The following is a 14,287-nucleotide window of genomic DNA, read 5'->3' as shown; positions in this document are numbered from 1 at the left end:
AAGTTTGATTCCTGGTCAAGGTATGTACCTGGTTGCAGGTTCAATCCCCGGCCCCCATGGACACATACAGGAGGCAAACAGTCGATGTATCTCTTTCACATCAATGTTTCTCCCTCGTTCTCCCCCCTCCCTCGCCCCCTACCCCCCACTTCCACTCTCTAAAAATCAATGGGAAAAATATCTTTGGGTGAGATTAACAACAAAAAAAAGACATTCGACTGTAACAGTGGCAAATACCGTTTGCTGTGCACTCACAAAGGAGACTGGGCAGGCTTTTCTGTGGGTGCCTATTTGGGCCCCTCAGCCACTCCTGAAGGTATTTGTTCATTCAGGCAGCATGCTGTTACCAATTATCTACATGCCCAGCTCTGTATGGACTGAGGGAAACAAATTAGCCTCAAGGCTCTCACAGGCCCAGTATGAAGTCTAGGATCCAGCTAAATCCATCTGCAACTACCCTGTCCCTGGCCAGTCTAGCATCCCATGGCTGCTATCCACTGGGGGAATCTCCACTCAGTTCCCAGGAGGCCCCAGTAGTCTGGTGCCACTGGGTTTGCAGAGGAAGCCCTGGTGCCCTGCCTTGACTACAGGATCCTGCAGGCCACCTCACAGCTCATCTTTGTCTACTCTCAGATAGCACCCCTATTTGGCCCTCATAAGAAGCAGAGTTCACATTTTATACTGTTGACCCTGTGTCAGGCACTACCTGTACCATCTCATCTAACCCACAGGCCTAACCCTTGTAAGGCTGGTATTATTTTTGTGTTGTTTTTTAATCCTCATCCAAGGATATGTTTTTTATTGATTTCAGAGAAACATAAATGTGAGAAACATGGATCAGTTGCCTCCCATACGTGCCCCAACCAGGGATCAAACCCGTAACCGAGGTTATATGTCCTGACTGGGAATCAAACCCCCAACCTTTGGGTGTGCGGGACAATATTCCAACCGAGACACCCAGCCAATGGAAGGCTGGTGCTATTCTTCACCTCATTTTACCCACAAGGTCACGAGGCCCAGGGAGTTTAACTTGCCCTAAATCTTACAGCTAGAAAGCGCCAGAGCCAGGACTTAAACTCAAGACTGTCTGAGCCCAGAGCCTTAGCTCTAAGCCATGGCTCTGAGCCTTGAAAGGACGGACTTTGTCCTGTTCATTGTGTGGTCTCCTGGGCTCAGAGCAATGCCTTGCACACTCCAGGCGCTCAGTAAATTCTTAATGAACGATTTTGTGTTGCAGGCTCCTGAATCACTCCCCCTGCACTTTGGATCTCTCCATCCTCTGAAGTCTGTTCTGAATCTGGAATGTCAGCATTTCAGATACGGAGAGAATCAGAGGAGCACAGGCAGGCAGAGATTCAAAGAAGGGCCCTCTGAAATAGACTACAACCTTCTCATCTTGATGATGGGGCAGCAGTCTCTGAGAGGAAAAATGACCTGTCCAGGTGACCCAACCACAATGGGCTTAGTACAAAGGAAAAAGATGGAGGGTTCGATTCAAATGCAGATCTCTCCTGAATGGAACTCAGAAGTTGCCCAAGTGACCCAGCCTGCTTCAGGGCTGAGTGCCTTTCTGAGCACAAATCATCTATCCAAAGAAAACCTAGAAGTGTCCTTCCCCTCCCTGCACCTCAGTTTTCCCATCTGCAAAATGAGGCAGGTGGCCCTCCCTGCTCTGATAGTCTGGGGTATATGCAGCCAGATCTCTCCCAAACTGGAATGGGTAAGTGGGGGAAAGGTTTCTGTTGGGGCTCAGAGAAGGCTGAATCATCAGACTGGACAGGGACACACTGGGGTAAAGGCTCATGGAAAGTCCTCTGAAGTCCCATCCTCCCATTCCTCTGATTGCAACAGTCTAGACCTCCCTTACTCAATCAGCTGGGCACTCAGTCCTGAACTAGGCTGCGTCACTTTGGCTACTGGGCTCACAGTGCCAACCTCAGACTATGGGAGCAGCCCAGCAAACTCTCCCTTGTGCCCCAGAATTGCTGGCTATCCCAAATCTAGCCCAGAAGTATAACAATTTTTTAGTGTTTCCTATTTGCCAAATATTTCATAAAACTACAAATGAGGTGTGAGACAATTGCAGCTAGCACAGGAAAGAGGATGGCCCCAGGTCCAGAGCTCGGACATAAGATTTCAAGTCCGGCTCACTGCAAAGGCTGGCCCTTCATCCCAAAGCTATGGAGTAGGTACTCAGAGATGGGCCAAATGCCCGCTCCCTGCCCAAGTTGCATACCATCAGGCCAGAAAAGCTGACAGACGGTGTGAGAAGCATGGAGCAAGCACAGGGGGCTACAGGAGGGCGAGCAAGATTCCCACCAGTCTCCCCACCTACCCAGGGTATAGAGGATCCGTGTCATGAGGTTAAGGCCCATAAACATGGCCATCCAGCCAGCAGCCCGCAGGCCCCATGTCTTCATGGAGTTGCTCTTTTGTTCTCTAAGAAACACCTCCTGTAGGACAAAGCAGGGCAGGTGGCTGAGGGGGGCATAACAAAGCAGGAGACATTGGCCATTTCTGAACAGATCAGAGGGAGGTAAGGGCGCATCTCCCTCCCAGGTCTAAGTGCCTCCCCAACCTAGCAGTCTGCCGGGCCATTCTATCCCTTACCATCCTCTAAATGCTGAAATTCTCTGGCTGCTTCAGTCTACACTCTCCCAGGAAGGTGCCTTTCTGAGCCTCACCCCCTGGCTCCCACCGCCTATGTGACATCTCCACTGCATATCTTGGCACATCTGACACTGACTCTGGAGTTTCCACCCCAACCTGTTCTCTGTCGTCTCCATCTCAGCAAATGGTACCACCCACCCACCTGCATAAGCCAAAACCTGGGTGTCAAACTTGGCTTGTTCCTCCCCTCACCATCTCTCATCCTGGCCATCAGCAAGTCCTGTCAACACGGGGTCCACATTTCCTCAAATCCTCTCTCACCACCGTCAACCCCTCTCACCAGGGCCCCTTCAGTAGCCTCCTCCCCACGGCCTCCCTGCTTCTGCCACCACCGCCACCTTCTCCATGCAGCCAGCTGCGCCTCAGCCCCATTGGGGAACAGGTCAGACCTCCCCTGCCTTGGGGCCTTTCACATGCGGTTGCTCTGCTGAGAGCATGTTTGCCCAGTTATGCCTGACCAGCTCCTACACGTTCTTCTTGTTTTGGCTGAAATGCCATGTCTTCAGAAAGCCTACCTAGACATTATCTATAATAATAATATGATAGCTAACTGATAGCTAACACTTACTGCTTACTATTTGTCAGTCACTGTCCTAAGTGCTTTACAAGTATTACTTAATCCTCAAATAACTTGATGAGGAGGCACACTTATCTCCATTTTACAGGAGAGGAAGCTGAGGCTCTGAGAGGGTAAGTGACATGCCCAGGGTCTCACCCCAGCAGGTAACTAAGCTATGAGCTTGAGGGCATGTCTTTTTATCTCTATGTCCCTGGGGCTCAATAAAATTGATCATCTTCACAACAACCAAGTAAGGTAGGAATAATTGCAATAATCATTTTTTTAAATTTCCATTTTACAGAGGGGCCAACAGGCTGAGAGGATAATCAACTGGCCCAAGGTCCCGTAGCCAGCAGAAGGCAGAGCAGGGCTTGAGATGGGCCATCTCCAGTGCCCATGCTTGTCCACACTGCATTCTCCTGTCCTCAGGACTGACACCTGGACAGCTGACTCCCAGGGTTTGGTTTCTAAGGGCCCCAGGTTGCCTCTTGGCTCAGGGCCTTCTCTCCCTGCTTAACAGACCCCAGACCCTGTGCTGGAGGCCCAGGGTGATCAGGAAGCTCCTGCCCATCTCCACTGTCACAGTCTTCCCTCCTGGGGAGTTATCTAAGCCATGAGCCCACCACTCCTCTGGGGGCAGCTCACACCCAGCCTTTGCTTGCAAGAGGATGGAAGCCTGGGATCAGGGCTGACGCTCTGGGAGAGCGAGAAAGGCCTGGACAGGGCTTCCTAATATTAGAAACTCCCCAGGGGGCCCTGAGAGCTGCTGGAGGAAAGGGTGACTCATGCCATGTCAGGCTGGGAGGTGGCAGCTCCACCCTGAGGTTGGTAACTGGGCTCCTAGGCTGCAGCCCAACCACACCCTAGTCCTGGTTAGAGAAGGCTGGGCCCATGCAGCACCCCGGGGTTGGGTGCTAAAGTGAGAGGGATGACAGCTGAGGGCCTAAGCTGACACCTGCCCACTATCCTTTTCAAGACCTTCCGATGCAAAACCCAGCAATCCTAATCAAAGCAAGCACAGAATACGGACAGTGATACACTGTGTTCAACGATGGAAAAGCTGTATCTGTTAAAGAGGATTTCCTGCTTAGAGAAGAGTGGCTAACTTTTAAGGCATGCAACCGAACTACTCGGTACATCTTTGTACCCCTACCCCTTCTCCTTAGGACTTAAGGGGAGGCATGACTCTCCCCCTTCCTCTATAGAGAGGAAGGGGGGTGCCTGCCCTCACCTGGTCCTGAGACTCTGCAGCTCAAATCCCTTCACTGCCACCTAATCCACCCCCTCACAGGGGCCCTGCCTGCTCAGGAGTCTTCTTCCCCTGACCACTCTCTCTGGGTGCTGGCCACACGGACACTCTTGATGTTCCCAACAAGGTGAACTCTGATCTGCCTGGACTGCTTCCAGCACTGACCCCCTCTCTTCACTTGGCTCTCAGCAGAAATGTTACTCAGAGAAGCCTTTCTAGACCACTGTCTAAGCAGATTCCCTATTACGCCCGTTTATCTCCAAGCATCTGCCTCCCCTTCCTGATACTCAGCGCAAGGTGCCCTTACTTGTTTTACTGATGAGTCACTCTCCCCAACAATACTGGACGCCAGTGAAGGAGTCTGTTTTGCCCAGTGTTCTATCCTCCGTGCCCTGCACAGTCTGGCACACGGGAAAATGCTTACTCCTATTTCTTTCTTGCCTCGTTGCACTGGCTATAACCTCCAGTAGTAGGTGCTTATTTAATAACCTTATTAAAAGTGTCAGGGAGGGGTACACCAGTCCCTCCATCACAGAGGTAGACAGCAGCAACTCACCTCAGCTGAGAAGTCCCCATGGTGCAGGAGAAGCAAGGTGTCCCCAGACTTGGTGGAATATGAGACTAGCTGGTCACCTCGCTGCCGGGCAATCACAGTGACCTGGTCAGAGAATGTAGTGTTGGAGCTGAGACAGTGACCAGCCCACCCGGCTCCAGCACCCCTCTACACTGTGTGCCTCCTAGGGAAGTGAGTGAGGAGACCGATGCCATCCCAGTTCTTAACCTGGGGTCTACGGATATCCATGGATGGCTTCAGGGGACACAGACCTCTGAAACTGCTCAAAGGCATGCCTCACTGTGAACACGAGCACATGAACACAGTTCCTGGAGGGAGGGTCCAAAGCCACATTCCCAACGCTGTCCACGGTGTCCATGCCCAGGGAGATCGGAAAGCCCTGCCTGAGTCTGCCCTGGAGAAGTTACGTTACCACATGAGCTGGACCCAGGTCAGGGTCGTCGCTGCTCAGCCCGGCATAGGAGAAGGAAACTCGCAAGTCTCCGACCTGGGGGGTGGAAGGAAGTGGGGTGAGTGAGGCCAGGAGCAGTAAGCCTGGGCCTGGGTCCATGGCACTGTTGAGCCCCTACACCAGGGGTCCTCAAACTACGGCCTGCGGGCCACATGCAAATACAAATATTGTATTTGTTCCCGTTTTGTTTTTTACTTCAAAATAAGATATGTGCAGTGTGCATAGGAATTTGTTCATAGTTTTTTTTTAAACTATAGTCCGGCCCTCCAACGGTCTGAGGGACAGTGAACTAGCCCCCTGTTTAAAAAGTTTGAGGACCCCTGCCCTACACTCACCCTCTTTTCCCACCCCTATAGCTTTTCCTAGGTGGCTCCATCACCTAGAACTCCTTCCCCTCCCATTTCATTTGACCAAGTGCAGCTGTGGATGCCACCAAACTGAATCAGTCTTAAGCGAGAACGTGACTGCTGTGTATTCCTGGGAGATGGTACTTCAGGGGCCCTGATCTGTACTATCTGAACTGCCCGAGTCCCTCTGTGCACCTCTGGGTACTTGGGGTTTTCACTGTGGTAGAAATAGTCTCCCCGGCGAATGATGTCCACGTGTGGGTCCTCCAGCTTGGACAGGCTCAGTGGCTTGAAGTTGTCGACTTTGTCAATGAGGCCTGAGAGAAACCGGGTGGTTAGAGACGATGGTGTGCAATTTGAAACCCCCTGATCTTAAACCCCTCAGCCTGACATCCTTCCCACCGCACCCTCACACAGCCCTGCCAGCTGCCCCCTCCTGGCTCATTCTCCTCCGGGCCTTCAGCGCACGACCCCCACGCACAGTGCCCTGCTCCAGCCCCCGCTCTTCCACTGCTGCCCTTTGCCAGCCCCACTGCAGTCTCCCTCTCCTCCAGGAAGCCTTTCCTGTCCCCTCTCCGTCCAGTCAGAATGACCACAGCTCTGAGAATGGTCTTGGCTCTGCACCCTTTCCACCTTGGGTCTGGTTATCCATGTCCAAGCCTGGCTCCCATGCTGCACGGAGACCCCTGGAGGCCAGGCTGGTGGGCACTAGCTAAGCAACAGAGCAGATGGCAGAAGGCCAAGCCCTCAATCCCAGCCTCTCCTCCCTCACCTTGGTTATTTGGGTCCTCAGTGTCTTCTCTCCCACCTTCCTGGGTCAAGCTCAGGGACAGAGCCCTAGGAGTTCCTGTGGCCCGTGATACTGCCTTGTCCCTTGAAACCCACTCTTTGGAATAACTTGGTGGGGAGGGGGATGAGCCACCCACTCCTTGGCACAGGGCGAGGTGCCATGTGGGGCTCAGCGGTGGAGCCCTCAGGGAAAGCCTTGGCTCGACCACTGGCTCAGGGCCCCTTGAGGAAGGGCTCTCGGCTTTGTCTGGTCAGAACAGGCAGCGGCACCACAGCAGCGCCTGGCAGTCCTTCTCTGGAATAATCCAGGGGTCCGAGGGACCTGCCCGCGGTGGGGGTGTTCTACACGAGTCCCCGCCTCCTAGAGATTTGCCTTCTCTCTGACCCCAGCCCCAAACATGATCCTTGGAAAGGTTCTGGTTGATCCCATGTCCAGGGCAGCAGAGCAACCTTCACCACCGAAGGGCTGAGTGCTGGAGGCACCAGTGGCTGAATGGAAGCACAGAACCTCTGGGCTGGCAATGGCTCACCCGAAGGGGCCAGAGACTTACCTGCCGAGAGGAAAAACCTGCCAATCTGGACGAAGGGGGCTGTTGCTGTGAACGACTCCACGGCCATCGCACTGTGGGAAAGAGGGAGCTATCAGGGAAGCAGGACACCAGGTGGGAGTATCTGAGTTCCTTTGGGTTGTGCTGGGGAGGGTCCCTACCCAGATGGCTCCTGCAAGTCCAGACCAGCCAGGCACTGCAGACATCTTGTCTTTACCAACAACTCCACCCCCTGGGTGACCTCAAGTCCCCATTCCCTGGATGGAACATCCTCATTCTGTCTCCTGTTCCCAGAGCTCATACCCTCTTGCCTAGACCCCAACCAGCCTGTCCCACCCCCAGCCATTAGATGGACCTTCCATGGACTTCACAGCCTCACTGACCCCAGCCCCAGGTAGTGTCTAAGCCCACTGTGCACATTCACATCAGGCCTGCTCCACCCCACGTCCCTGAGCTAACCTCCCCCGCCAAAATCCTACAAGGGCCCAGATCACATGCCACTGCTCCTGTAAGCCCTTCCTGACTGTCCTCCTTCCCTATGGCTAATGGTTAACAAAGGCTTCCCTGGTACTACACATGCAAATCCCTTTGGGCACTAGTCCAGGCCTTAAATTCATGACTTGTTTGAGGGTAGCTTGTTTGGGGTCAGGGAAGTTGGGTCTCGCCTCTGTTCCTGGTGCCCAGGAGCTGTCCCATCTAGCACCCAGACTTGTGCCAGGGAGTGGGTGGTCATCCCAGACCACAGTGTGGCCCACGTGTCCAACACTTTAATCAACTCATGAGGCAGAAGTAACTCAGTCCCATTACTCAGATGAGGAAGCTGAGGCTGGAGACATGCCAGTGACAGCTAAGGATGCACTCGGGCCTGGGGGCCCAGACCTCACCTAGGGTTTTTGTGGCCAATCTCTCGGTCGAAGTTTCTGCTGTTGACGATTTCCGACCGCCATTCAGGGTCTGTTGTGGGAAGAGGGAACAACTCAGCAACCATGGTAGTAGTGGTCACATGTCCAAGGTCCACTTAGCCAAGCCTGTGACCATTCTCGAGCTGAAGGGGCAGCTCCTAGAGCCTCGCTGGATGATGGGAGAGCAGGGCTTTGAGCACCAGCATCCAGGGACCCCGACACCTGGTTCCGTGCCCTTCCCCACTGCAGGGATGTGCCCAGCATCTGCCCACAAGCCTGGGATGTGGCCCTGGAGAACAGGGGCCTATACTCACTGTAGGAGTACTTCCTCTCTGTTTTCACCTGCCCGTCCTCAGTATAATCTCTGTGGGGAAAGCACAGCAGTTCCAGAGTCAGTCCATCACCCTGAGACATTCCCATCTCTAAGCATCTCCAGCTGAAGCAACTTGGGGCTACCCAGTCAAACTGCCCAAATGGAGCAGGCCTTGTCTGCACCAGCCCAGACAGGCTGCTCACTCCCTGGCAGACAGCCAGCTCCAGCCATTGAAGGCCCTGACCCAAGAAAAACTGATTTCTCATCTGGAGCTGAAATTTGCCTCTGCCTGGCTAACACCAAGGGTCACAGTTCCTCTCTGTGGACTCAGAGATCTGGCTGTACCCTCTGCTCCAGGACAGCCCCATGGAGACCCTCTACAGGTGCCCTGCACCAGGCTGAGCTTGAGCTGCTCCGGCTCACCCAGCCACCTCTCCACCCCTCAACTCATGGTCCATTGGGCTCAGGTGGGGGTGGCCCACCATAGTTCCAGGTGACCCCCACCATGGCCAATGAGAGTCTCCCCTAAGAGGTCCGTTAAAACTGATACGATGTTGCCCTAGACGGTTTGGCTCAGTGGATTAAGAGTATCGGCCTGTGGACTGAAGGGTCCCGGGTTTGATTCTGGCCAAGGGCACATGCCCAGGTTGTGGGCTCGATCCCCAGAGGGGTGCATGCAGGAGACAGCCAAGCAATGATTCTCTCTCATTGTTGATGTTTCTATCTCTTTCTCTGCCTCTCCCTTCCTATCTGAAGTCAACAAAAATATATATTTTTTTTAAAAAGAAACCTGATAAAATGTTGCCAGCTGGGTGGTTCAGTTGGTTGGAGTGGTGTCCTGTGCACTAAAAAAGTTATGGGTTCGATTCCCGGTCAGGAAACACATACTTAGGTTGCGGGTTCAATCTCTGGTCAGGGTGCGTATAGGAGGCAACCAAGTGATGTATGTCTCTCTCTCTCTCTCTCTCTCTCTCTCTCTCTCTCCCCTGCCCCCCCAACTTCCTCTCTCTAAAAATCAATAAAAACATATCCTCAGTTGAGGATTAAAAATAGTATTTTTTAAAAACTCATAGGATGTAAGCCAGGAGGCCATTTCTGTCGCCTCATGAGAAAGAAGATGGAATTAACACATGGGAAAAAAAATTGTTTGTGGCCTGAAACCAGTAATGCCTTAAGCTCAGGCCATTCTGCATTGGATTTCTGCCACCTCCAAACAAAAGATCATTCACTAATAACTTTGGGATAATTTGACACTTCTCTGATAGACGATTTCATACTTTAAATTTCAGAAGTGTCAAAATGAAAGTCACTTGCATGTTATCCTCACATCTGCACCTTCTCTACCCCCAGCTGATTTTCACTCACTGGTACCTCACCTGGACTCCTCCGTTTCTACCCACTGGTACATCTCCACGTGCCGCCGCAGCTTCACAGCCGGAATGTGGACCCCATAGTTTGGATCAGACAAGAGCTTCAAAAAGATTCAAACAAATCAAAAGTGAATACATAAAAAACAAAACCATACTGGCCCAGAAAGCCTGGCTCAGGGGAAGCTGGACTAGAAAAGAAACAGACAGAGGACCAGGACGGGACAGGACAGAGAACTCTACGTTGCTTCACGTAGGAGAATGGAGTGAAGCTGCCTTTCCCAAGTTCTAAACCAATGCCTGTGAAATGTGCCTCACAGCACAGGCTCAGGCTACATGGCCCAATGGCCCTGGAAAGGTCCAATAACCAGAGTACCTTCGTAGCCTTGCACTAGACACACATGCTAATCATAATCATTAAAGCACCTATTTGTAAAGCTTATGCCACATGCCAGGCACTGTGCCAGGATGTTAGCTACTTAATCCCACCCAATCTTCAAAACTGGCCCCCCAGTTTGTTACAATTCTTCTCCCCAATTTACAGATGAAGATGTTGAGACTCAGAAGTGATGGGTCCACACAGCTGCTGAGTGTGGGGTCAATAATCACACCCATGTGTGTCCATGCTTTCAAAATCCTCAACCGAACAATGTCTAGTGATGTGCCGCATGCCTCCGGGGGGTCAGCAACCATGGTGAAACGCACCTTGGATGTCCGCAGGGCCCCAATGATGTGCACCAGCCTCCCCTCGTTCTCCGGAGCCACACTGTGGATGCTGTCAGGGGACACCACAAGTGAGAGCCCCTCAGCCAGGGCGGTTGCTGTCTTCAACGCGCGACCCTGTGAGCAAAGGGGAGTGAGCATTCCAACAGCTCAGGCGTAGCCTGACACAGCATCTCAGGGCAGCATGGGCCTCAGAGAGCATTGAGACTGACCTTCCCATGTTGCCGTTGGAAAACTGAGGTCTACCAAGTGGCGGTGTGGGGACTGAAACCCAGGGTTCCTGCTTTCCCAGGCAGACCCCTTCCCACCACCCCACTGCCTCCATACTAGAGCTAGCTGCCGTTTTGTCTGCCTTGTACCCCTTTCCCTATTTTCCTCTGCTTTCTCCTCCCCTTCCCTACTCAGTCCATGTGATTTACTTGGGTGTCAGTCCAAATCATGTGACCCAGGCCTAGCCAATCACAACATTTGTTCATTGGCCATAGGGACTGGTTCAGAGTGAACACTGAGACCCAAGCCAGGACTCAGAGATCTCCCTACAACTGTTGCTAAAATCATTTAGAAGGAGATGGTTCCTTTGTTCTCTGGGGCTGCTAAGCTGATTGGATATAACCTGGAATTCCTTTGCCACCACAAAGGAAGAGTCTGCCAAAAAAAAAAAAATCCACAACAGGGAAACAGAGACAGCAGATAAAGAAATGGAGATTCCTATTGACCCAGCATAAATGCCTGGATGCAACCATGTCTAAAGCTGGTGCTACCCCCAGGATTTCAGGTGTGTTAACCTATCCACTCTCTTCTCACGTATTTTGGTTGGGGTGGGATGTGTGTGTCAAATCACAAAGAATTCTGGTGAATTCAACATCCCCCTCTCTCTATTGTAAAATCTAAGTCCTTATTACTAAATCCAGCCTCTGGATTCACAGCCTTTGCCCCCTGACGCTATAGGGAACCTCACTCTGCACAGACCCTGAACAATTTACCTCATTGGTAAAAATTAAGTAGAAGGAGAGTAGGAAGGTCACGAGCCCCACAAACATCCCACCCGACGTCTCGCTCAGCCGCTCCAGGAAGCCTGGCTGGGGGTCAGTCGTAATTTTGACATGTTCTCTTCTATTACTCATATTAGAATACTGAAAAAAAAATGAATAAAATTTAGTTTTTAAAATAAATCAAATTTCATTATTTATACTCAGTTTTCATCTTAATTATATATGGTAAAAATGCATAGATATTAAGTGTACAGTTTGATGGGTTTTGACAAATACATACCCCATTTGACCAACATCCTGGACAAGATACAGAACATGTCTATCACCCTAGAAAGTTTCCTTGTGCCCCTTTCTGGCCGATACTCCCCTCTCCCCACCTCCCAGAGTTAACTACTATTAGTTGGTAAGGTGGGTAGAGATATGACACCCCCAGTCCACATTCTGAATCAAATTCCCTATGAACAGGATGATAGAGACTTCCTCTGTTCATCCTCACTACCCACCTTTACCCCTATCCTAACCTGAAGGGCACCCTCCCGAGCCTTCTGCCTTCCCTTCCAAGTCATCTTGATATTGGCTGCATAATGAGTGTTGAATACCTCTATGTATCCTCAGTGACACATACCCTTCCAGTCCCATCACGCTGGGCTCAAAAGTAATGAGCGGTGGGAACAGAGGTCAACACACAGGCCCTGAAAATCACTTGCTGTGAAACCCTGGGTAAGTTGCTCTCTGATCCTATGTACTCGTTTATAAAAACAGAACCTGTGACAGGACAGTGGTTACACTGCTTAAAAAATCTTGTCACCTGCCTGCTCCACCCCACCAGGGCTTGGTGGCTCCTCCCCTAAATACACACACCGGGCTACTAGAAGCAACAGAGACTTGGCAATAGAGGATACCCAAATTCATCGACATTCCTTGGCAAGGGTCAGGTCCCAACATACCCCAAATGGTCTCTGCCCACCAGGATGGACCAGGATGGACACTGTGAAGAATTTTTCTCATATATTACGTTTCTACTTCACACCAGGCACTGTTGAAAGCATAGCTTCCCTTAAACTTCCCAGTAACCCATCCCACTAGAGATCAGCGCCACACAACTACAGAGAGGAGGAAAGTGGATTTGCCCCCCAGGTCTGCCTGACTCCAAAGCCTGCCATTTTCAGCACCTTCCCCTGACGTCACCTGCCAAGCTGGCTGTGAGACCTGGGCAAGTGCCTTCCCCCGCTGGGGAGTCTCCATCTGTAAAATACGGTGGTGGGGGTATGGGGGCAGATAGGAGTCCACCTTTAGGGGTAAGTGAGTCTCCTGACTGCCCTCTCTCCTGGCAGACCCTGGACCTCATGGACCACCTCTGAGGCCTTTCTAGGTGCAGCATTCAAGGCCTCTAGGCCTCGAAGACAACTCTAATCTGGGGCAGAGTGGCTCGGGCTGTCAGCCACACAAACTCTGCCTCTCAGAGGGTGTGGGAGGTAGAGAGGATCCTTGGAGACAGAGAAGGGGCCTGGAAGGAGGGTGTGACCGGCCAGGAGAGAGTGGGTAGGACACTCCACCACAGCGGGAGGGAGTGTCTGGGGCTGGCCGGGTTCCCCAGCTGGCTCCAGAAGCACTTTCACAGAGGAAGGGAGTGGTGAGTCACCAGCTTCTCCCCTAGGCAGCACCCTGGTGGAAAGGGCCGCTCGATTTGTTGAATGAATGTTGCACTTAAGTAGAATGGTTCTTGAGAAACGCTGGCTGCGGGGAGAGGAGGCCAGCGGCCTTTGGAAAGGAATCACCTCCAATCGGGACCTTTCTAGCCAAACCCACGCTAGGGGGATGAGGGGCCAGGCAGCAGGGAAATGCGCCCTCCTACGGTCACCTCCTCCGCTCCCACCAGGACCTGTGCCCGTCCGCAGCATCACAGCCTCGGTTCACCTACCCGCCCAGGCGGGAGCTCACTGCCTGCGCAGAAAGCCCTGTCGGTCCCTGCTGGACAGCTCCGCCCGGGCGGCATCGGCCTCCCCACCCTTCCCGCGGACTCGCCCCCTCTCTGAGGTCACGTCCAGCTCCGCAAATCTGGGAACAAGGGCCCCGGCGGTAACTGGGGATGAAGGTGGGGCTGCTGGGAGGTGCCGCGCGCAAGTAGATCCCAAATGTCCGGGGCAACACCTCCTGAGTCTCCCTCCCCACAAAAGCGCGCCCCAAGAATACGGACAAAAGGAGTCTGGAGTCTGGACAGGCTAAGAGAAATGAATAGACGGATTAGCTGCCGGGAGGCATACACACAGCATGCAAAGGGAGCCAGCGGGGCGCACAGACGAGGGTCAGTCGGACAAGCAAAATGGATCCACGGGAGGAAAGAGGCCCCGTGACGGGGAGCTTGGGTGTGGCCCGACAGACCAGGGGACACTCACATTCGCGGCCATGGTGAGGCCCGGCTCGCCGCCCCGGCTCGCTCAGCTCAGGTAGGAAAGGGGTTTACGGCCAGAGTGCGGACGACCTCTTGTCTGCCTGAGTTGCGAAAACGCGCGTGAAGCCCAGAACCAGAGGGGATGTACTACAATGTTACCGCCCCGTGATCTCCAGCCTCTCTGCTCATGCGCGCCGCAAGGTCTTTTGGAAAACGTAGTCCGGGGTCAGGTACTTTCTCCACAAAGTTGCAAAAGGCCTTGTATGTCACTGATACGCCTGCGCATCGCAAGGCTTTCTGGGAAGTGTAGTTCCTGCTGCCCGGCGGCGCGCGGCCTGCTGGGTATTGTAGTTCCCTGCTGAGGAGTCCCGAGGCTGGGGCTGGAAAGGCGCGGAGGCAGGCGCGCGGCGG

At 52.8% G+C, this 14,287-nt stretch overlaps 1 protein-coding gene across 1 annotated transcript in view; it reads right to left on the bottom strand.

The window, feature by feature from the left end:
* Positions 1 to 14,078, bottom strand: part of TMEM43 (transmembrane protein 43) — a 15,786-nt gene extending 1,708 nt beyond the window's left edge. Inside the window, exons 1-11 of the mRNA XM_005870012.2 lie at positions 13,881 to 14,078; positions 11,476 to 11,625; positions 10,475 to 10,609; positions 9,779 to 9,873; positions 8,404 to 8,453; positions 8,072 to 8,141; positions 7,191 to 7,261; positions 6,046 to 6,167; positions 5,465 to 5,539; positions 5,035 to 5,136; positions 2,336 to 2,453 (exon numbers count right to left, since the gene is read on the bottom strand). Of these exons, the coding sequence (XP_005870074.1) occupies positions 2,336 to 2,453; positions 5,035 to 5,136; positions 5,465 to 5,539; positions 6,046 to 6,167; positions 7,191 to 7,261; positions 8,072 to 8,141; positions 8,404 to 8,453; positions 9,779 to 9,873; positions 10,475 to 10,609; positions 11,476 to 11,625; positions 13,881 to 13,892 (1,000 nt within the window). The 5' untranslated portion in view covers positions 13,893 to 14,078. The remainder of the gene's footprint in view (positions 1 to 2,335; positions 2,454 to 5,034; positions 5,137 to 5,464; positions 5,540 to 6,045; positions 6,168 to 7,190; positions 7,262 to 8,071; positions 8,142 to 8,403; positions 8,454 to 9,778; positions 9,874 to 10,474; positions 10,610 to 11,475; positions 11,626 to 13,880) is intronic.
* Positions 14,079 to 14,287: the final 209 nt, after the last annotated feature.

The sequence above is a fragment of the Myotis brandtii genome, unplaced genomic scaffold, assembly GCF_000412655.1.
Source record: "Myotis brandtii unplaced genomic scaffold, ASM41265v1 scaffold312, whole genome shotgun sequence".
NCBI classification, from domain to species: Eukaryota; Metazoa; Chordata; class Mammalia; order Chiroptera; family Vespertilionidae; genus Myotis; species Myotis brandtii.
Note: the sequence above shows the minus strand (reverse complement) of the source record. Positions and strands in the feature narration are given on the sequence as shown.